Source organism: Chenopodium quinoa, unplaced genomic scaffold (assembly GCF_001683475.1).
Source record: "Chenopodium quinoa cultivar QQ74 unplaced genomic scaffold, ASM168347v1, whole genome shotgun sequence".
NCBI lineage: Eukaryota > Viridiplantae > Streptophyta > Magnoliopsida > Caryophyllales > Amaranthaceae > Chenopodium > Chenopodium quinoa.
The window spans coordinates 902,662-927,442 of NW_018742969.1; the positions used below are offsets into that span (position 1 = coordinate 902,662).

Here is a 24,781-nt window from a genome sequence, read left to right on the forward strand (position 1 = left end):
TAAAGGATCAAGCTATAATTTCCAACAATATATATCTAGGTGAAGAGGATAGATTACTAAGTTAAGGATCAAGCAACCTTTTTTATCATATGATTTATTACTAAGTTAATTATGTGGAAATTGTATAGTTAATAAAATACGAGTTATTTCTTTAAATGTTATCACTCTTTACTTGGAAATTGTGTAATACGGAGTAATAATTTCTTACGTTTTTTTAAGAAAATTTGTTTAGTCTTGAAATTTGAAAGGAAAAAAAAAGTTACTATGCAAGAAATTTTTCACAAGAAGTTGACACATGTAATTTAGTGATGTTAGCATTATGATGACTGGTTTCAGTACGTAGTTTTAGTCAATTGATGCAAGGACAAGAAAAATAACGAGTCATCCCAAACTTAACTTATAAGCTCTTTTTTATTTAGGAAACTTTTAAGTTCATCTCATACTAAATAATCAACTACGTATTTGTTTCTACAAAATTTTCAAATTTTCCTAATTGCTTGTAGTAAGAAGCAAGAGCTGTTGTTGATTTTAAAAATTCTAAGGACTGGTTTTAAGAACAGTGTTATGTAGGGTTGAGCAAAACTACCCGAAAAACCGAAAACCCGTTCTGTTACCGTTCCGAAAATTAGGGTACCCGAACCGATAACCATAACGGTTCGGGTACCCGTTCCGATAATTTGTTATCGGGTATGGTTTTTGGGTATCATTTTAAAATTAACGGGTACCCGTTTCGTTCCGATAAGCAATTATTTTGTTTTTTTTTCCTACTTAAATCTATCTTTGCAATATTTAAACTCTTACATTACTTCATAATCACTATAAATATCAATAATTAGTAATGTTATTAATAATTTGGTCAAGATCATGTGGTATTGTTGTTAATTAGTGTTAAAAAAATATCATAATAACTAATTTTTTAAGTTTAATTATTACTATTGGATACTTTATAGGGTACCCGATAACCGTTTCGAAAATTCGGGTACCCGAACTTATCGGTTCGGGTTATGGATATCACTTTTAGTGATATTGGTTATCGGGTACCCGAATCGTTAGTACTAACGGTACGGGTACCCGTCCCATGCTCACCCCTAGTGTTACGTACTCCGTATAATTAAATTTAATTTTAAGTGAAAAATCACTTTGAATCTTATTTTGACTTGTGTTAAATTAAATTCCATAATACAGAGTATTATTAATCCACTTAACTATTACTCCGTACTCCGTAGTAACATTGATTATCAACTCATATCAAATTTGGGCCAGATTAAATTTGGGTGTTGTGAGTCACTTATAAAATATACTCTTATTCATTCATTTAAACCTAAAAGAGTGGAGTACGAAAAAGAAAGTACAAATTCAAAAATAAAAAATTAAAAATGGAGGTTTTTTTTCTCCAAAATAGAAAGAAAATATTCAGACATTCTATTCTATCAAATCACATAATCTAATTTCGATAATATTACTCCTAGTAGGGGTTGAGTAGAGTAGAGTCCCTAGAAAATCCACCCAATTTCAAATTCAAACGGTCCAATTCCTTTCTTACACTCTCCCTCCTTTCCTTTTACAGTTTATCATCTTCATTTGCTGTTCTTACACTTTCAATTTTCATTTTTCAACCCTAAAACTCCTGTAAAAGAAGCAGAGAGAAAAAAGAGTGTTGATTTGGTTATTTTCTCTCCATTATTTCTGGAATTCTGGGATTTTGATCTTTTATTTTATATCAAAACGGTATTTTTTTTTTCCCAATTGAGTTGCTCTGTTTTATACACTTATTTTCTCTCTGTTTTTGTCTATTTTTTTGGTAGAAAAAGGAGAAATCAGTAATTTCAAAGAAGGATTTGAAGCTTGCTTTAGTTGCAAAAAGACTGTCTATGCTTCAAGAATCAAGATGATCATCAAACTGAAATTCAACCTGTAAGTTACTACCTTTTTTCATTTATTATTTCATTTATGCTCAGAAAAGTTTGAAGCTTTATTACTCCAGAAAATTTCAGATTTTATATTCGTTTCAAGTTTTATTAATGAGGTCTTTTGATTTATTTATTTGGACTTCTTGTTATGAAAAATGATCATAATTATCTACTTTACCTTAAATCTCACAAAAAGATTGAACTTTCCCTTAAATGTTTATGGCCCATTTATTCTATTGTTGGTTGAAAGTCTCATTTTTTTTTTTTTTTTTTTTTTTTGGGTAACAGATATTATCTCCAGAGAATCAAAAGCAAAGTCAAAGGTAAATAAAAGGCCCTAAAATTTTTCAATTTTATCAAATTTCATAAGAGAACGCATAAATTATGTATACAATGGGTGTATTGTACATTTTTGTAATACAAGTTGGTAACTTTTTATGTCATTTGACCATGACTTTTCTTGTTTTATAAAAAATTTACACACAAATTTAACTTTTATGTGATTTGGCGCGACTTGTCTTATTTTATACAAGCCGGCTAGACATATCGAAAAAGTAATTAAGCAATATAGATAAGTTACTTTATTATGTTATCATATGCATATCACTTGTTTAATTTCACAATGCTAACTAAGTCTTGTGTAAATAAATCTTAATGATTGCTGAAGCACCAAGCCATCTAAGGATATGGACACTAGTGATCATACACTATTTGAAGACAATGTTAGTGTAATGTCCAAGTCTTCCAAAATTCCAACAAAAATTGAAAGGTTAGCTGATGTATTTCTTAATAGCAGTTTCATTTATCACTTTCCTAGAGATTGTAACACTGTAACTACTTGATGAATTTTTTTTTTGACACGTACTTGATGTTGTTATACTATAACTGGTATTGATGTATTTCTTAATAGCAGTTATTGCTATGTGTGATTTGATGCTCGTTTGTACACGAAAGCCGCAAGCGAGCAAGGGACATTAGTGATGATGATGAGTCCTTGGAAAATAGAGAACTGGTGGTTTGGGTGCCGCCACAAAAGAAAGAAAGGTAAAGACCTTAATGTAAAACAAGCAAGATAAACATTATGAAGTATTACAAATAAGTGCAAAATAATAATTTGGGTGATTGTTAATTATGTATTGTTTTTCTGCTGATGAATTTGTGTAATTTGGATGGTTCTGAAGAGCTAAAAAGAAGAGGGTCAAAACCAATGATTCATCAAACGAAAAGAATGACAAGGCTAGTAAGATTTCAACAACACAAAAATTGTAAGTTTATGGACTAATTTTATAGCTTGTATTTTTGAATGTGATAGCTTATGTCTATAGAGCTATGTATATTGATGATGTTGTTTATGGACAGTCGAAGGAGTGACTTAAGTGATCCTTTACCAACGGGTGACAAGTCGTCTGCTTTGAAGCGAGCAGAAGAGATCCAAGCAAGTCTGTCAGCTAAACATCCTATGTCAAATTGATGTTAAAATCACATGTTTCTGGGAGATTTTGGCTGGTAAGCCAGCAAATAACTTGTACTACTTCAATAAAAATGAAAGGTTGCATACACTAGTAGGGAGTTGTGTGAATCATTGTACAAGTCTGATGTTACTTGTTTTTGTGATGGATAGGGTCTGCCAAAGAAATTTTGTGATAAGCATCTCCCTGAATGTGACAGTAATGTAGTGTTGGTGGATGAAGCTGGTAAGAAATCCAGCACAAAGTATTTAGCTGCAAAAGTAGGTCTCAGTGGCGGATGGAGGGGTTTTTCCATTGATCATGGCTTACTTGAGGGTGATGTATTGGTTTTTCGACTGATTGCCCCAACAAAATTTCAGGCAAGAATCTTGCACTTGAGTCATGACTACTAAATTTAGTAATGTATGCAGAAAATGGTTAGGACATGAGTGCAAATAGGGATGCATACTTATAAAAAAAATTGCATTGTCCTGAATGAGGATTTAAGGTTTTCTTTAGCCCTTAGTAATGCTTGCCTTTGGCTGGTTTAAACCTGGCCATTCTTAGCAAACTTGTGGCGTTCGGTTGTACATAAGAAAGGTTTGATTAATTGCCTCCATTTGAAAGAATTCCCATGTTTTAGTCACTAAACAACTACACAACTTTTGACTTCCTAGATGTAATTCTCTCACTCAAACCATTCCTAGATGTAATTCTCTCACTCAAACCATTGATAAGGCATTTTAATAAGTCTTGTTCCACAATAATTACATTGCAAAGTCCAGGATTTTTACATTGCCATTTACAATCCTTGCTACTTCACAATGTTTCAACAGATTTATGTCGTAAGAGGACAAACTTATGGAGAAGTTGATGGATCTTTAGAGCTCCTAACCTTGAATCCTGGAGCAGGACAACAGATATCAGGTAAAAGTTCACTCTTGTAATCGCGTCTCTATATAAATGCTACATGATGAATTATTTACTGATCTCCATATCCTAATTTATCCCAAAATAGAGGGAAATAGCCAGGAGAAGGTCTTACAAACAGAAGAAGACAACAACACTTCCTCAGGCTATCTGTCCCAAAGCAACAGTGATATTGAGTCAGGGCCTGAAGTACTTGAAGGAATTCAATTCTCAGATTCTGACATCAAATTCGAAGGAGTGGAAGGCTTTGAGGACTTCCACATTGTTGTTGACGGCCTCATTATGGACTCCAAATTCTCTGCCACTACTCGAAAGAAGTACTACGAGCTCTGCCACAGCCAAAGTTTGTTTCTGCATGAGAATTTCCTTAAGGGCCTGAACTGTAATCTGGTGGTAGGCATCATTGCAGAGACTATCAACATTGCAGATGCCATCAAATCCTGCAAGAAGGCCTCTACTTCTCATGAAGATCTTCGGGTTTGGGAGAAAACATTGAAGGGATTCGAGATGCTAGGCATGAAAGTCGATTTCTTGCTTACTCACATTAACCAACTACTAGGCAGTGCTGTGGAATCTGACACAGCTGATGAATCAAACAAGCTGAAAGAAAGTATCATTAAGCGAGCTTTAGCCAAAGAGAGAATGAATTTGCTTGAGAATAAACTCACACAGCTGAAAGACTCAATGCAGAAGATCAACTTCGAGATGGATGCTGAGATAAAGATGTCAAGTGCATTGAAACAGGAAGCCAGCAGGATCAAGGAAATTATTGTTGATTTTTTCATCTAAGACACATTTTTTAAACCTTTGCAACCTAGCACGAGATTGTTTGATAAACCTAACAGCATGCCTAACACGTTGAACCGACTCATTAACAGTTTTCAACCCATCAGAAACAACCAAATTGACAATGTGTGCAACACAACGCATGTGAAGGAAACGACCCTTAAGAACCCCAGTTTTCCACCCATTTATTTTCCTTCTCATATACCCAATTGCAGTATCATTTGAGCTAGCATTATCAAGTGTTATGCACATGACATTTTCAAGCCCCCAATCAAGCAAACACTTTTCAATTTCTTTGCCAATATCATCACCCTTATGACTAGAAATAGGACAAAAATTCAGAATTCTTTTGTGTAATTTCCAATTATTATCAATAAAGTGGACAGTCAAGCACATGTAATTGATTTGTTGTATAGAGGTCCATGTATCAGTGGTTAAAGAAACTCTTGAATTACACCTTTTAAACACATTTTTCAGCTTTCGTTTTTCAGTTAAATATGTTTCAAAACAATCTTTGGCTACTGTAATTCGAGAAGGAACATTAAATCTAGGCTCTATTACACCACAAAAATGTCTAAAACCTATACCTTCAACAAACTTAAATGGAAGTTCATCAACAATCACCATAAATGACAAAGCTTTTCTAATACTACCAGCATCAAATTTGTGGTATGTCAACCCACTAGTACCACCACTTGGTTCTTTAGCACTTTTAAATGAAAGCAAACTTTGTTTTGAATCTTTAGGGGTGTTAAAGGGATACTTACGACATCGCGAAATATGAGCCCATAACACACTAGTGCCGTTTTTCTTTGCCCCACACTTGTAGCTCATCCCACAATACTTGCAAATTGCCTGCATTCCAGAAGGTAAGTCTTCTTTATCAAAGTGCTCCCAAACTTCAGAGCGTTCTTTCATCCTTTTCCTTTTTGCTCCCTGTTCTTTTTTCTGATTTTGAGAGACTTGGTCAGTCTCACGTTCGGATTGAGGCTGGTCAGGAACACCACCCACGTTGGTTGTCATTCAATAATTTGTGGTTGAATAACAATCTGTAAGAATACATGCAAACTCATAAATTAAGAATATTGGATCTTTTAAAGGGAATAATAGGTTGGGGCCGTTGTGCATTAGTCATGCAAACTGTTTTCTTGTTTATGAGGCTTGGTGCAAAACTTATTATGATATTATATTAACAATTGTTGTTAGATGAAATTAAGTTAATATTGGGTTTTGTTAGTTTTGTTACATATTTTTGAATTGTAGTTAATTTATTTTAGTAAGAATTACAATGAATTTATAGTCCTATAAAAAAAAAAAAAAGAGACTTACAGTACCAATAATAATAATTATACCCCTAATAAACAAAATCAGTAGTAACTGGCTAACTGCACCAAAGACAATAACAATTTAGCAATAATAATTAGCCCCCTAAGATTCCACCCCACCACCCAAAAACAATCAAATTAAGCACTAACTGACTAACTGTACCCAAAACAAGTAAAATCAAAATTAACAATAATAACAAAGATCAACAATCTAATAAACACTTATCAAGACAATGATAATGCTATTAATCATGCGAACCCTTGAATTAATAACTAACTAATAATCTGAAACAATCTTCAACAGAGTCCAATCGAATAGAGCTTCAAAATACCAGAAAATTCAGAATGTTTTACTAGACCAAAACCCTAATCAGAATGTTTTACTAGACCAAAACCCAAAATACCCTTGAATAGACCAAAACCCCGAAGCATCAAAATACCAGAAAATTCAGAATGTTTTACTAATTTGAACAGAATAGAAAATTCAGAAACAACATTGCAATATGAGCATCAAGCATAGATTAAAACCCTAATCAGAATGTTTAACAAATTTGTACATGTAATTTGCAGATTTTCGTAATTAACATTTAACACTAATCATAATTAAAACCCTAAAAAAATATGAACATCAAGCATAATCAAAACTTAAAAGCATACCTTTGGACGGTGGACGGTGTCACAGTGAACGCCTGAACGAGTGCCGGTGAACGATGGAGAGTGAGAATTCTGAGAAACACAAAAGAGATGATTGAGAAACTGAGAAAGTGAGGGTGAGAGATTGAGAAATTCGCAATGAGGGTAGGGTAAGAGGCGAGGAACTGAGGAAGTCAGGAGAGAGAATCAAAGAATGAGGGTTAGGGTTTTTTTTATTTTCCTTATATACTTAGGGTAAATCTGGGCCTAAATTTCGGTTTTCGGTTTTCCATTTCCTCAAACCGAAACCAAACCGAAAACCGAAATATTTTTTTTTAAAAAACCAAACCGAACCACTTCAAAAAAAAAAACCGAACCATATTTCTTATTCGGTTCGGTTTTCGGTTCGGTTCGGTTTTAACCCGAATTTGTTTCACCCCTAGCCGCGAGCTCTGTTTCCACTGCTATGCATTACATCATTCAGCTCAAAAATTATTACAAAAACATAATCCTTTATTACGAAAAATTATAAAAATTGGATATTAAGGAAATTTTGAATTTAACACCACAAAAAAAACCTAAAAATGGATTTTAACACTATAATAAAAAAAAAATTTTAAAAAAACACTTTTATTTTAATACCACAAAATTTCTAAAAAAAAAATGATTTTTACCACCATTGAACTTGTTCATGAATGAAATCCGTTAATAGGGTCCACAATACTTACGTGTCAGCATATTATTGGAAGAAAAAATTAAAAAAAATAAAAACAAAAACCCTAAACTAAGCCAGCCACCCAATCCCCACCGCCAGCTGGCGACTCCGGACATGGCCCCACCCAAACACCCCTGTTCCCAACCACAACCACCGGAATCTCCGCTCCTCCCCCCCTTCCCCCTCACTAAAACCGGCAATCTAACCCCAACTGCCACAAAAAATGGGTGGTTAGTTGTTTTTTGAATCACTCAAAATCACCAACCAAAACCGGGTTCTAAGGGTTGAAAACGACTGATTTATGGTCGAGATCGACCACTTAGGTCCTAAACTGGTCATTTTCTTCCGTTAGTAGCCGTTAATGGTTTTAAAAAACGGTCGTCCATTATCAGCGGCTATTGGGAGACCTTGTCGGTTTTGGGGAGGGGGGAAAGGAGGGGATGGAGTTTGTGGCGGCTGTGGCTAGGAACGGGAGTGTTTTGGTGGGGTAACGATCGGCACCGCCGTGCCGGCAGTGGGGATGGCGTTGGCTGGGTTAGTTTACGGTTTTGGTTTTGTTTTTTTTTTTATTATTATTATTTTTCTTTCTTTTTTCTAAATAATAATAAGATGACACATGGCACAATGGATCCCACTTATTGGATTTTTGGACGGCAATTGTTAAGTGGTGGTAAAATCATATATTTAAAAAAAAAATTGTGGTGTTAAATTTTTATTTTTTTTTTTTTTTTTTTTTGTTAAAAACCATTTTTTTTTTTTCTTTTTTTGTGGTGTTAAAATTCAAAATATAAACAAACCAAGACGAAACTAACGAAAGCTAATCAAAATATAGTAGTATATGAATGATTTAAAAGTCAAAGTGTTGCATATAAAGAGTACAGAGAAAATAAAAGTATTCAGAGAATAGTATGAATTGGTGAAATCCCATAATTCTTTTATTAATTAATACGTATACAAAGTACAATATAGTATGGTAAAAACCCATTCTTAAGGGGTTTATCCTCCAAAGACCAAGAAGCAATTTCAGTAAGCCCTCAAGGAACTTGCCCACCAACCCCTCCCTTAGGCTCACCTTTGCCGCCTCCACCACCACCACCAAGAAGGCCTCCAAGAAGGCTAGTCACCAACTCAAGTATCGATTCTCCGACGGGGGCCATGACAAGTATAGCCATGGCTATGAACACCGCTAACTTCGTTAGCTGCGTCGTTTGACTCATCGTATACAGTATACGTCGTATATATCAATATATGTATATATTTCTTGATGTATGTATTGGAAATAGATACTGATCGATTGAGTTTTGAAAGATTAACTTATATAGTGGTTTTCGGTAGAATATAAAAAATATTTTTTTTCATACACAAATAATTTAATCGACATGATAAATAAATGATAATGCTTTGAAAATTCATTATCATTATGCATGTATGTAGTATTAAATACTTCACTCCACTTAGAATATTCCTCATATTAGTGGCAGACCAGTTATAGGGTAATATTTTTTTATGAAAAATATTTTTTTAATTTCTCTATAATTCGTTCTCCAATATGGAATCCAAATAAATAAGGAAAACTAATTTACTACCTCCATTTCTTTTTAGTTGACATGACACATATTTCTTTTTAGGAAGTGTTTTTAGTTGACACGTTTCTTTTTGAGGTAAATTTTTTACCTTGTATTTACAAGCTACCCCACTTGCTTTTTCATTTTCTCTCACTTTGTCTCCTCTCCTTAATATATGTGTCTAAATAGAAACGGAGTAAGTATGTTTTATATGAAAACTAATTTTTCATTCGAAAATGTTTTACATCAAATTATTTAGGGTCTTATAGAAAAATAGTATGTATAATATAGGCAAGACTTTATTTTTTTATACAAGTATTTACTAATGAAAATTTTTGGTAAAAGTTTTTTCTTATTTGAGATGAAAAATCAAAATACTGAAATAGCAATAACAAAAAGAGATAGAGAGAGGGAGTTGAATATTTCAAAGTTTAAATTTTTTTTTTTTTTTATTATGGACGATAATGAAATGAACACATAATGAGTCACTGACCAAAAACTTGATCTGTGATAAATACAATTAGGAAAGGGTATCATTTGTGAGATATAAAATATTCCTTTGTTGCACATATTTGTGGGCAAACGAAATATTAATTTTCATATATACGTGCTTTCCATTTTCATTACGATAACAGTCTTTACTCAATAAGATTTTGATAACTGGCTCTTACTATTCAATATCTTTCTTATAACCCTACAAAAACAATGTTGCAACAAAGTATCTTTTATGACTAAATAACGTAATGAAGACAAGCCATACATTTTGACAACTTGACAAGAAACGTACTAACTAGTAACTAGAGGGTTCAAATTAAATTAAAGCCGACTAAACATGTAATGAACACAATACAGAAATTTGTAATAATAAATACGTTTGTTATTAGTAAATATTAGAAAATACATTACACATACATGCATGATACAATACATGCATGCTTTGAAATAATAAGAGGATATTAGGGATCAAATTAAAGACCCACCGGACCGGAACCCCTCACACATGTAAACCGATATCCCAACGACTCCAGCTAAACCCGCCGCCTACGTGAGCCCCTAACCTTCCGGTTACACTGAGGTGTTTTGCGTGTTCATTCGCAAGAGGTCGGGCAGCTGAGACTGCCAAGGCCATCAGAAGCATAACCATGGTTATGAACACCACACACTTTGTCATAACTTGAATCTGACTCATTTTCATTTTTGGATTAATTGGAAGTTATATTGTTAATTTGGATGGATGAAGTTTGCAAGAATGAATGAAGTATATATATAGTGGTTATATATATATATATATATGAAGGGAAGACAAATTTCATTGATTAATATTAAAAACATAAATTATAAATTATTGAGACAGTAAGTTGTACCAGCAGGCATATGCTGTTAGATCATCTATACATGATGGATAATGAATTATCGATTTAATTTAATAATCATCACATTGATTAAAATACTTCATTTTATATTAAGGACGTTGTAAAAGGGTTTACTATAAGAAGCTAAAAGCAGAACCATTGAACAATTTATTTAGAAGAGTTATTATTATTAAACGGTTTTGAATTTAGGATAAGACACGTATGGACTATATGTATTTCCCAATTGGCGGTGTTGATGTTTTATTAAACGTAATATTTGCTCTTTGTAATTTTACCTTCTTACATCAGTTACATGTAGCTTTGCATAAATAATGTCATCTCAATAAACTTTTATGTACCATTAATACTAGTAGTATATAGTAATAATGCAATATACTACCCTGTTTCATATTATTTGCAATGATTTGACATAAAATAAATAGAAAAAATGTCTAATTATTATAAATAACATGAAACAAAGGTATTATATATATATTTGACTTATAATTAGGATTACATGTGCAGATGTAATAAAGTCTTGAGTAAATAAATGCACGCGCCTCTCGTATTGTGTTATTTTATTTTAAGGTCGTGCATATCGTTTGGTTCATACTAAATTGTTTTCTTTAGATAGCAGTTTAAAAAATAACTAGTTGTTTAATGAAGAAGTCCCAGTTAAAATCGTAAATAAATTAACAAATATACCCCGTCATCATACATTTTTCATATTTATATCAACAATCGTGGCCCACGGGGCTTTTTTTTAATACGATATTGCCACTTAAAATATGTTTATCAAAATAATAAACTTTTATTTTCTCGTTAACCTCATATATTTGACTATTCGCCCCTAAAAAAAAAAGTTGATTAATATATTAATTCAGTTAGTTGCAGAGCAGTTTTTAAAGATTTGCCTCAACAGCAAAATCAAACAAATCCCCCTCTCTCAAGCCCCATGCTCTTCAATTCTTTAATAAATCCACGAGTGGGTTTCTGGTGCGGCTGGCCGCACCATGCGGCAGGTTACCAAATCAGCAAATGACAAATTAACCCCAAGACAAAAGTAACCCTTGACTGACGTAGTAACCCCTGACCTAGTAACCCCAAGTAACCTCTAATCGACCTAGTAACCCCCGACCTGGTAACCCCAAGTAACCCCTCACGGACATAATAACCCCCAACCTAGTAACCCCAAGTAACCCCTAACCGACCTAGTAACCCCAAGTAACCTCTGACTGTCAACCTAGTAACCTGAAGTAACCCCTAACCGACCTAGTAAACCCCGACCTAATAACCCCTGACCGCCGACCTAGTAACCCCTAACCGAACCACCTAGTAACCCCTGACCGGATCTAGTAACCCCTTACCCACCACCAACAAAAAACTACCACCACTAATGAACCACTACCAACCTAAACGCCTTGCCACTAGCCCCTAACCCACAAACAAACCCCGATCCAACTTAACCATTAAAAAAAATCAAATCAAACAAATACCTTAAAATGTTAGCAATGATTTCGAATATCACTTCAAATATGGCTAAAAAGGTCAAATTCGACCATGAAAATTCTAGATCTAGAGTTTTCATGACTGAATTTAGCCTTAAAAACCTTGAACTTGTTTTCCGGCGACGGAGTCACCAAACCACCACTACCCTCCCAGCGAAACCACTATTTCCGACAAATGAACCACCGATTAACGAACCATGAAGACGATGATTGCAAAATTTGTGTTACGTTCTCTGGGGAAATGTGAAGGTTCTGGCTTGAAAAAGAAGAAAAGAGGAGAGAGAAAGAGGAGAGAGAGGAGAGAGAAAAAGAATTTAAAAAAATAAAAATAAAAAATTGTGACCGGCCACACGGTGTGGCCAGCCACATATGAAACTTTGTATAAATCCACAATTAAACATCTCCGATTTATTCCCCTACTGTATTACGTGGTGTAAGAAACCACAAAAGAGTAATAATATAAAAAAATAACTGAATTCTAATCAACTAAGGGCCTGATTACTGAACTAAGTTGAGCTAAAATAATTTATAAGAGAAGGAAATTAGAGTATGAACTGAGCTGAACTGAAATAAAGCTGAAAAGAACATACCCTAAATTAGTTGACAACCACTATAATACGTCTTTCACCACGCCAAGTCGCCAACCATATGTGCATGGTGCACCAAAGGGTAATTTTTGCTCATTTGATGATTAAATGAGCAATAATCATCAAAATGACCAAACAATAATAATAATCATCAAAATGACCAAACAATATCATTGGGTACACCGTGCACCAGGTGTATATAACAATCTCTCGCATTCTATTATAACACTATTTTTCAGAAACAACAAATGATTCAAAACTTGTACACTTATATTCCCTCTACCTTTCATTTGTTTTTCACACTTTTCTTCTTCGTCTCCAAGATTTTTAGGTAGATTGAAAAAAAAAATAGATTTTTTTTTAAAAAAAAAAAATGTAAAGTGGGAATAAAATTATAAAAAGAGAGTATTCTCTTGGAACATTTTACAATCATAATACTAAAAACTTTAGCATTTGATAGTAATATGATCCATGGAATTGTAAAGATCCCAGAGTGCCAAAGGATAGACAATCAAGAAAATTTTAAAAGATACTAAATTACTAACATATAAAATTACTCATCATTTCATCAATATTTCTACTACTATGCATTACATCATTCAACTTCAAAAATTATATTTGCCTCGCTGTGAGCTCTGTTTTAGCCAATACAGATGAACTCAAACCATTTTTGTCATACCCAATTTAGGATCCTTGTAGTCATTCAGTTTAACACGATAATTGCTGACATTTGTATATCCAATAAACCAGCAGAAAAGCTTGAGAATTTAAAGATTAACTACCTCTCAGGCTTTAACGAAAGGCCACAACTTCCCAATAGAATTCACCATATCCTGAGAAGTATCAGACTTCTGCTTGATGTCTTCTGAGTCATAGCAGCACTGGAAAAAGATGGAAGACATTAGGGGGAAAAAAAAACATAATAGCGATACTACTTTGAAAAAAAATATATATGTCCATTTTAAAATAGATTATTAGCTAAAAAAAACAATGTTGTGGCGTTGTGCTTGTTTAATAAACTAGGACCACAAAGTTATAGACAAGTAAATGGCTAGTTATCTTCTTTCGACCTTATAAAACAAGTAACAAGCACAACATTGTCTTTTTTCTTCATACCCATCCACAGGGAGGGAGGAAGGCAGGCTATGTCACTGAGTCTGACAACATTTATACCAAGTACTAGCAGCCGTGTTACACATCTAAAATTTCTAAATCAAGGAAAGCTAAAATGCGGAAATCATACCAAAATTACCTTTTGTAAGAATCCTAAGAAGAATGCTTCATCCGTTTCACTTCTCACTCAATGAAGAACTTCTTCCTGAACGGCTGGAGTGGCTGGCCAGACGCCAGTTTGAACTCACACCCAAATTCAGCTTCTAACAGTCGATGGTTATCTTTAGCACGGTTCATCACAAAAGAAACATTCATATTATCTCCTTTACTACATCGAATGGGAGAATTTAAGAGGAAGACCTGAGATATAGAGCCATAAAAAAATATCACAACAGTTGCAAACTAGCAATGACATAATTTAGTATCAAGCACACCATGAGAAGCAATTATGTTCATTAACCAATGAAAGTATGAAACAATTCTATATATAATCCTCCCATCAAAAAAAATTCCTAATTAAAGACGCAATTATCTTGGGATAGGGAGGATCATATATTCATATACAATAAACTCCCCAGCAATGGCCCCATAAGTAAAACTTATTCTCTTAATTTCAAATGAAAACCAGACAAATATGTCAGGTAGTCGATAATGGCAGAGAGTGCCCTTTGGCAACAAGAATAACGCATCCAAAAGAACAAACATAATGCTCTTCTTTCTTTTCAATGAAAAGGTAACTATAGATTTTCATACGCAAGTGTATATTCATCCCCGGAAGTATTCATCAAAAGTCAACACAACTAAAAAATGGCCATAATCAATAAAAATAAACCTACTAGATTCATATGAAGACAGATTAAATCAAGGAGTAATCACTGTCTAGAGTCTAAAATATGCTTTTCTTCTAAGTTCCAACTAATTTAAGAATAAACAAAATTCAAACATGCTATATCTTTGCTTGCTGCAGTACTTACTTGCTGACCCCAATGTGTGCCATTTTCAATACTTGGGGCAGTTGACAACTCAATCTCAGTTGTAGCAGGACTTTCACTTCTTCCCTGAGATAACAAAATAATACGTGTAAAAAATATATAATCAATGATTTTTTTACAAATATCAAGCGTGCTTTGGACATAATGAAATTCTACTTACTCGGAAATGAACATCAAACCAGCCTCCAAATCCAGAGAACTTTGTATCCTCCTCCAAGATTGATGAGAAAAATTGAGTTTTGATAACAAGGATATCTTCAACCGTAGCAGTTAAACAATCCATCTCCTTGATGATGGAAGCTGTTCCGATGACTTGTTCAGGACGAAGGTTGTTCCACAATGAAGTCTGAAATTATAATGGCCAAGCTCAATAAAAGATATAATAAAAGCTAATGTATTTGATAAAAAGGAAAATACTTAGAACTGGAGTAAAAGACATCATTCACTTGCATAACTTATAACTACTTAAATTGCCAGTTCATTTCACAAGGGTAATTTGAGAAGCAACATCTGTATGTAATTAGGCGATACATGTCTCATCACATACAATCAATATCAATATACAAAGAATGCATCTTCAACAATTAATTACTTATTATATGTATTTTTGTTGAATATTTTCACCAGTGCTAAGAAGAAGTAACCTTAAATAAAGCTATAAACATTCAAGCAAACATATGTCATTCATGCACATTACATTGCAGATAAACCTGCAGCACACATGCACAAATGCTCACATTCAGACACCAAAAAAGTGGTTGTCAGGGGGACAATGCAGCATTATTCTCAATGACCTTTTTTTAAAAAAAAAAAAAAAAAACTCTTATTTTCTGAACACACTTGTACAAAGATGTAAATTTTAGCTCAGTTTATAAATATGAGATTTGGACCCATAGACGAAATGGTAAACTGAGCATGAAGAGAACAAAATTCCAAATCTACTCAAGAAGAAAAACATCATAATTTTTTTTTTTCAATGCTTAAGAAAAACAAATGACCGCTGACCTGTAGGTAGTATTTCTTCTGCTCATCAGTAAAAGGCTCTGTGAGAATACTCATATCAACACCATAGGAGTTCCTAGTGTCATCAATAAAACCATGCCATTCTTCCATAGTTCCATCATAGTGATCCCTTTTCTGATCTATCAAGTGAGATTTTATAGGAGCCAACCATATGCGTGCATGACTTGGATACCTGCAATACCCGATTCCCTCCAATTATTAAACATTAGGGTGTTATGCTAAATTTCATGACACAAGTGTGAATAGAGACAATCTATAAGAGGAGAGGCATCTCAACAATACTGTTAAATGCATAACAATGTGATTTTGAAGCATGAGAAAATGGCCTCTTTGGAGTCTACCAAATTTAGTTATACTACTATATATATATCCTTTTCCATGGGCAAGTGTTAGTCCTAGAATTAAGCCGTCAAAAAGAAAATAACTGTCGCTTAATTCTCACAAGACATACTGCCAAAAACAATTATTTTGGAAATCAAAGCAACTAACTTCAAAATCACCAATTGGCTAAAAGCTTAGGTGATGCTTGGGTAGAGTGTTAGACCATTGATGATTGTCATGATACCAGCTCATCTATAACTTCACATAGGCATTTTAAACTTTGGGCCAACTCCAAATACAGTCACCAGATTAATACAATCACCAGACTTTGATAAACTTCCCTAAGGTCTAACCATCGATCATAAGTCTTCACTCTAATATACTACTGAATTTGCAGCAGCTCATCTCAAGTAAAATGCTATCAAGCAACTTCAAGTCTATATGAATTAACAATCACTAGCCTGATTGCTTCCTTCACCATAATTTTTACAAAGGCTATGCATCCCCAATAATGAATTGTCATCACCTAAGCAATTCCACTTCCACATCAACTAGAATTTTTCATTTACAATTTCAACCTCTTAACTTGTTCGGAGTGTACATGTTGATCTGTTAATGGGAAAAGCAACTATAAATGCCATCCCTAACTATATGTTCTTTGATTCAGTTCAGAGCCATTGAGAATGAAGATTAGATTTAGCAAACAGCTCAATAGTAGCAACTGTGATATGACTGATAAGTGATAACCAAAACTTACAACAAAATTCTACTTCACATTAATATATTACCAAAACAATATAGCATCGCTGATGAACCCTTACACAAAAGTGTTCAAGGTGGATCTTCAACTAAATAATTCCTTGACAAAAAACACCAGACATACATTCAACAAACTAATAAATTCTAGAGTCCGGTGTGGCTCTCATGGGTAGCTCGTAACCTTCTTTGGAGTTCACAGCATAACAAGTCATATAGTATCCCTATACAAACTGAGGGAAGGGTATTAAAATTTAAAAATATGCCCTAAGCCTATCCAGCAGGGTTTCACAGCCATGGCAGGACATCCCAGTTTTAAGCCCCACAACCCCTCTTTATAATCTTAAAGGAACAAAAGTGACCACTCCAAAAGCATTTTGTTTCATGTTCAAATAATAAGAGTAAATACGTCAAAATCCAAACCTCAAACCACCTGCTATCACTTCTACTGTTCTACGGAATTACAAGGATTTTAATCTTAGGGCCTTAATATTTCACTGTAATTGCAGTTAATAAAGCCAGCCCCTTAAAAATCTCTACAAACAATAATTGAGGAAGGAGCTTCCATTACCAGAACATACATCAGTAAAGATTGAAATCAGCAAGAAAAAGCCACAGACTTAATATGACTTACATAACTCCAGTCGGCTTCAGCCATCGATCCCGTGCACAGATCACAGAATCAAACATGGACTCACGAAGCAAAAAGTATCCCATCCACTCTGATATAATTACATCAACTGTTCATCCAGTAGCATCATTAGGTACTTAATTTCACCGATCAAAGCTGAAAGTGTAAAAAACTTCAAAAGGACAAGAAGTAAAAACCTTTTTCCGGAAGAGTAACATCTTCCATAGAACCCTCAATGACTTCAACAATGTCCTCAAGGCCATTTGCTTTAACAAGCAGTCGAGCATGCTCAGACATCTTTGTAGCTTCCACTGCATAGACCTTCCGTGCACCCGCTTGTGCAGACCAAATTGCAAGGATACCACTACCAGTTCCTACATCCAACACAGTCTTTTTCCACACAAACAAAAAATGATAACACAAATCAGACCACTATCAAACTTCAATCACTAATTTATTCATTATACCAGATACATTTAGTCACTCACTGAAATCTCAAACTCTCCATTCAGAAATAACCATCATCTTGCTCCAACTCCTCATAGTTAAGAATATGGCATGCATTCCCTTTAACAAAGTCTTTACACTCTCACCATCACTCATTCAAAGTCGACCATTGTCTCCGAAAACCCAATCATAAAAACCTAACTATTACAGGAAAGATAACAACTTATTCCAGGATATTCCAACAACAATATTCCGCACATGTAATTTTGTAAAAATTACAGCAGAAATCATTCACACAATGTGCTCCGACAAGCAGCTCCCAATCCACAAAAATGGCATAAAAATACACAAAATCCAACATACCCTTTTACACAAAAACTTTTTTTTTAAACCCAAAAACCAATAAATATGCATAAACTTGATGATTCCAGAAACCCCAGAAAATACCCCAAAAAAAAAAACCAAAAATTACAAGAATAAATTGAAATACTTTTTCATAAAGACATAAAATTAGAAAGAGAGAAAAGGGGTAAACCTTGCCAATAAAATGGTGTTTGTTCTGGGAAATGGAGTTATAATAAGCATCCATTCGAACACGATCAGAAAGCATTTCTTTCTGGTGGTACAAGAAAGAGTAAGTGCAGAAGTAATTGGCGTAATCTACACCCTTGTCGACCGATCCTGGGCCAGCGCCGTCGAGTCCCCGCTCTCCGCCGCCATTAACATATGAGCTTCCCATGGTATTTTCTCTCTGTTTGGGTGTTGAGTGGAGTGAGAGAAAATTAGAGGGAGACTAGAGAAAGATGAATTATTTAGGGCAAAGGCCTTTTATACCCTTCACTTCTCAATGAATCAATTCTCATAAATGATACAAGTATTTTAAAGTGGGTCCCTTGGTACTTGCTACTCCTCTTTGAGAATATAAAATGATTATGAATCGGGTCGAAGTGAATAAAACTTGAATCAAACTCGATTGAATGAAGTTGATATAAAAAGAACTTGAATCGAGCTCGTTTAAATGAAAATTAAGTTCAAAATGGTAAGGTCTAAGGGTCTGTTCTCTTCCGTTGAAATTCAGTTCAATTCAGGGCCTGTTCATATTTACTGAACTGAGCTGAACTGAACTGAACCGAACTGAACTGATTGGAGCTAAACTGAACTGAACTGAACTGAATTGATTGGAACTGAACTGAACTGAACTGAACTAAGCTGAAATGAATATTTTATGAGAGAGGAAAATTAAGAGCTGAACTGAACTGAACTGAACTGAAAATAAGTAAATATGAACAGGCCCTCAGTTCAGCTCAGTTCAGTTCATCTCAATTCAGTTCAGTTCAGTTCAGTTCAGCTTTTAATTTATGTCTAATGATATTACTAATGATATAAAGCCAAATTTCATTCTTTTAACCTCTTATTACAACGACGACGACAACAACAACAACAACAACAACAATAATAATAAAAATAATAATAACAATAATAATAATAACAACTGATTAGGGGATTTTGCTCCCACCAATCGGAATGCGCCACGTGGGCCAATCAGGTCCTGCCAAGTGTCCCCCAGTTGGACCTCTCAGGGCTTGCCACGTGGCACACGCTTATTCGTCCACCCTGGACCTATTATGTCATGACACGTGGCATACTCCATGCCTAATGGAGAAGTCGGCCACCTAGGCCCAACTTCCGAGGGAAGCCCAATCAGCCCAAGGTTAACCTAAACCTAGGGTTGGCGCGTTTCCCGAGGTTATAAATACCTCCCTTAATCCTCATTAAGGGGGAGGACGCAGATTACACACATTAAACACTCTCACCTAGAGAGACCCAATCACTTTAATTTCCGCATTAATTACTCCTTAATCAAGTACTAACTTGACCGTCGGAGGCGGATCTCCAATCATCCGGAGCATCCATTTGTTTTGCAGGTACAGGCGTCCGGTTCCAGTCTCGGAATTGTAACTCTCCCGCAGGACATCAGAAAACCCTGAAACATTTTTGGCGCCGTCTGTGGGGAGAGTACTTCTGAGATGGCATCCACGTTTGTACCGGCTCCTGAAGAGAGACGTCCCCTGGACGACTCTCTAGTTCAGTCGGACCACGATACTGAGAATGAATTTGAAGTTGAAGCTCACACAGCTTCAGACGGTACCCTAAGGGCCCGACGTACCCGTCATACCGAAAGGAGGGAACGGGAACATCTTCAAACTGGAAGTGAGCTAGCAGGCGCACCGCCTGTTCGGCAGCAGCCGACTGATGAGTCTGCTCCCATCACAACGAACGAACTCATGACCTTCATGAGGGACTTCAAGGGAGAAATTCAAGAGTTGATCAACAAGAAGCCGCCTGCTCTGGACAAGGAGCAGTCGGCTAAGAAACCCTCCACTTCACGGAAGAGGAAGCCAGTTCAAGGGCGAGAGGCGACCCCTCATCCTAAATCTAGGAAGTGGGAGCCGCCTGCCCTTGATTTCACAAAATACCGTTTTCCTACTCCAGGAAAGAGGAAACCTGTTCGTCATATTCAGGCGGACGGGTCGAGGAAAACATACACAGATGCTCGGCTACTGCTAGAGCAGAAGAAGAGTAACCGATTGTCAGAGTCGGCCTCTACTTCAAAATTCCAAGACAGTCTGCGCAATACCTCGATGAGGCATACTCAGTCGTATCATGAGAGTCAGTCAGGCGGCACCTCCCGTCAGTCCGGCTTTCATAGCGACCAGGCGGTACCAAACTTACCGTTTGTACCGCAACAACAGTATTTTTTGCAGCCACCTCCGTTTGGTGGGCATGCAGCAAAAAATGTCCAACCTATGGACTGGCAGCTACGGTTGCTTAGACTTGGCGAACAGCCGTCGGCCTTCTCCAAGGAAATTACTGAAGCCGCTCAGCCGGCCAAAGTGAAAAATGTATTAGTAGGCGCCTATGACGGCACTACTAACCCAGAAGACCATCTGATGGCATTCACCAACCTGATGTACCTTCAAGGGTTGGATGATCCCACTTGGTGCAAGTGTTTCCCAGCGACTCTCAAAGGAATAGCACAACAATGGTTCGGCAACCTGCCAACTGGTTGTGTAAATAACTTCAGGACGCTTGCTTACTTATTCACCTCCAACTTCGCCATGAACATCCCTGCGAAGAAGACGACCCTTGATTTAAGAACGATTCAGCAGGGCGAGAAGGAGGGGCTTCGTTCTTACATCAGGCGGTTTAACCTGATGAGAATACAGATTCAAGGGTTACCGGATGAAGTAGCCTATACTGACTTTTTCAGAGGTCTCAAAGACGGGTCGACCTTCAAATTTGATTTGGTCCGAAAGAGGGTGGCGACTCTTCAAGAGGCCTTGATTGAAGCGGAAGCCTATATACAGGCGACTGATCTTTGTAGTACGGTAAAACAGTCAGACGGGAAAAGGTCCGACAAAAGAGAAGGACGACAGAAATAGTCGTCAAACAAAGATGAGAAGAGAAAAGAGGTTTGGGCGGCTGATTCCTCTAAACAGCCGGCCCAGAAGAAGAAAAAAGAATTCAAACCATACTCCCCAAAGTATGCGTTTAACAAGGATAGCCAATTTATCCTAAAGGAAATCAAGGGACGGATCTCAATTGAGAAGCCGGTCCCCATGAAGGGTTCTGCAAACAACCGGAACCAAGAAAAATTATGTGATTATCATGAAGATGTTGGTCATCACACCAATGAATGCATCAGTCTCATGCGGTATCTGGACCGCCTGGCTGAGCAAGGTGATCTTGACACTTATGTCAAGAAATCTACGGGGAACACTTCCTCGAAAAAGCAGTCGGCCAAAAAGAATCAACAGGCCGACAGCCCCGATACAGATGATGCAGTCGTCTACACCATTGCAGGCGGCTTCTCAGGAGGCGGCCCCACTATTAGGGGCAACAAAGACAATATCAACGGCTAGATGTAAATTCCGTTCACCAAGAACGGCCCTCCAAATATCCATTTCCTGAGATTGTCATCACTGAAGAAGATCTAGGAGGGGTAAGAGGGCCGCATGACGACCCTATCGTTATTGAATGTAAAGTGGCCAACCAGAGAGTTGGCCGAATCCTCATAGATACCGGAAGCTCCTCAGATCTCATCAGTAGCAAATGTCTGTCGAAACTAAAATATCAAACTGATGCATACATCCGGCATCCCACCCTTTAGTAGGGTTTGGAGGAGGAGTCGTCCACCCAGTGGGACGAGTGGATTTACCCATCCGCCTGGGTGAAAAAGGGGAAGGACGACACATGGTAGTCCGGTTCCTGGTAGTAGAAGAACTCTCGGCCTACAACATAATTCTGGGACGACCAACCCTGAATAATTCCAAGGCTGTTATAATCCCATCTCTTATGTTGCTCAAGTTTGAGAGGGATAATGGAACAGTCGGGTCCCTAAGGGGAGATCAGAGGATGGCCCGAGAGTGCTATCTCTCGGATGTCAAGCCCACTGTTATGGTCGCTGGGTCGAGTGGTGGAAAAATAGACCTTGACAATGTTAAGGAGAGTGCGCCTGTTCAAGAAGCAGGCGGCAAGAAGAGAAAGAGATCCCAGACGGGGGCCGCAAGAAAAGACAGAAAATAGCAATCATTGGCAGTAATCCTGGGCACCGTGCCGGGCCGAGCCGCCGCGGGCCGTGCCTGGCGGGCCACGGGCTGGTTCGTGCCGTGCCGGTCGTGCCGGCGGGCCCAGGATTTCGTGTCGTGCCGTGCCGGCCATTTTCACAGGCCAGCCCACGGCACGGCACGGCCCTCGTGCCTGGCGGGCTCGTGCCGTGCCGGCCACGTGCCGGCCTGCGGGCTGGTGCAGTTTTCAAATATTTTTATTTTTTTTTTTTAATATATGACAACATTATAAATTAATAAGTTTATAATGTATATAAGTTATAAAATTATAATTATAAGTTTTATAAGGTAACTTATAAGTTTATAACTTATAAGTTATAAGTTATTAAGTTATGAATTTTATAATTATAAGTTGAATATTTATGTTTTATAATTTGTATATTCAATATTTATATTTATATATTTACTTTATACTATTACTTTAAAATTTAATGTTTATGATTTATTAATAATTGGTATAATTTTATTTTTTTTAATATGAATTTACAAATTGTAACAAAACGGGGAAAAAAGGCAAATTGGACTTTGGATGTGAATAATGCGTACTTTATATTATTATTACTTGAGTTGAGAAAATTGTACAATGATAACAATGATAAAAATCATACAATGATGGTATTAAACAAAAATTGGAAAATGATAAAATTGATATTTTTAAAATCGTACAATATACAATAATTGTCTATTCTTCTTCTCCTTCTTCTTGCTCGTCTTCGTCTTCGTCTTCGCCTTCGCCTTCAAGGTCATCGGCTAGTTGCATAGATTGGGAACTAGCCGAACCCGAACCGGAAGCGGAGGTTCCTTCTTCGTTGTCGTTGTGGTCGTAAGAACGGTCTTGTGAGCGATTTTCCGCATCCAACCAATCTTTGAAACACACGCACATTTCTAGTGTTTCGGGTTTTAGACTTGTTCTTCTATCGTCTAAAACCCTTCCGGATGCGCTGAAAGCTCGTTCGGAGGCGACGGAGGAAACTTGGATAGCAAGAATGTCTCGTGCCATTGCCGCCAAAGTTGGATGCTTCGAGCTTTGTTGTTTCCACCATGCAAGGAGGTCGAGGCTGTTTATCTCATCGTCGTCCATGCCTTTGGTGAAGTCGTAACTCAGGTACATCTGCAACTCCGAGACGTCGCTTTGCGTTCTCCTGATTGATGAATCACCTGAAAACCTTGAAATCAAGTTAGTAGCTTGTGAAAATAAATGTTTGGCCTTCTTACTTACGTTTTTGGATGGTTGGGAAGGCCCTGAGCGAGGAACGGTGCCATATTTGGCTTCATAGACTCTATATAAAGCAAAAAACTGATCCTTCACATTATTCTTATAGTTTTCTACATCATCGTCAAGAAACATGCATTGAAAGTAAATGTCAACTAACATAAATGTGTTTTCATACTTTTGCCTAGGATCTAATATGGAAGCAAAAATATAAATCAAAGGAATCTCACTATAATATTTACGCCACTTTTTTTCCATTGCTGGAAGATACTGATCATAATCACTTTGATGGCGATGATCAGCGAAAAGTTGGGCGAGTAAGCATGCATTAGAAAGAAAGTTTTGAGCACAAGGATTGTAAACAGTAGAAAAACAATACGTCATGTTATATAATAACTGTAAAAATTGCATATATCTTTCACAGTTTTTCCAATCATCATCATACAAAGCATTTTGTGGAAATTTTTGGTTGTAAAATAATGTTAACGGGCCCTTGTACTCAATTGCCTTTGTTAACATGTCATAGGTGGAATTCCACCTAGTTGGGCAATCGGTTCTAATTTTTATTACCCTTATCTTTTGTTGTTTTAGAAAACTCTTCCATTCTTGGTATCTCATGTTAGAGCTATTAATAGACATAATAGCATCTCTGATTTTGCTGTAGTATGGGCCAATTGCCCGAACTCCATCCTGTACACATAAGTTAAGTACATGGCAAACACATCTAATATGAAGAGCTTCACCGTCTAATAGTACATCGGTTAAGTTTTGTTTGATAAGATTAGCTGTGTATGTCATAGAGGTTGCATTATCAAAAGTCATAGACATCATTTTATCTCGAAGGTTGTATTCGTCTATTGCTTGCATTAAATGGTGAGCAATGTTAATGCCGGTGTGT

The 24,781-nt window shown here is 36.3% G+C and overlaps 1 protein-coding gene, 1 long non-coding RNA gene and 1 pseudogene across 2 annotated transcripts; 2 read left to right on the forward strand and 1 right to left on the reverse strand.

Annotated features, from left to right (window-relative positions):
- The first annotated feature begins 1,196 nt into the window (after positions 1-1,196).
- On the forward strand, positions 1,197-2,565 carry LOC110729128. The gene is made up of 3 exons (XR_002512824.1): positions 1,197-1,665; positions 1,806-1,914; positions 2,199-2,565. It is a non-coding gene; the product is annotated as an uncharacterized LOC110729128 (long non-coding RNA).
- Positions 2,566-2,596: 31 nt separating this feature from the next.
- Positions 2,597-6,394, forward strand: LOC110729173 (annotated as a pseudogene).
- A 6,871-nt stretch (positions 6,395-13,265) lies between these two features.
- On the reverse strand, positions 13,266-18,839 carry LOC110729129 (protein arginine N-methyltransferase PRMT10-like). The gene is made up of 8 exons (XM_021908844.1): positions 18,578-18,839; positions 17,793-17,985; positions 17,599-17,704; positions 15,870-16,059; positions 15,025-15,210; positions 14,847-14,930; positions 14,012-14,232; positions 13,266-13,640 (listed from the first exon to the last, which is right to left on the reverse strand). The coding sequence occupies exons 1-7, from the start codon at positions 18,779-18,781 to the stop codon at positions 14,056-14,058; spliced, it is 1,140 nt and encodes a 379-aa protein (XP_021764536.1). The 5' UTR covers positions 18,782-18,839; the 3' UTR covers positions 13,266-13,640; positions 14,012-14,055.
- Positions 18,840-24,781: the final 5,942 nt, after the last annotated feature.

Coding starts and splice junctions, on each gene's coding strand:
- LOC110729129 (XM_021908844.1), bottom strand. CDS start 18,781: ATGGGAAGCTCATATGTTAATGGCGGCGGAGAGCGGGGACTCGACGGC. Junction 17,986..18,577: donor AACACCATTTTATTGGCAAG/GTTTACCCCTTT, acceptor GTGTGGAAAAAG/ACTGTGTTGGATGTAGGAAC. Junction 17,705..17,792: donor TGTTACTCTTCCGGAAAAAG/GTTTTTACTTCT, acceptor CTGGATGAACAG/TTGATGTAATTATATCAGAG.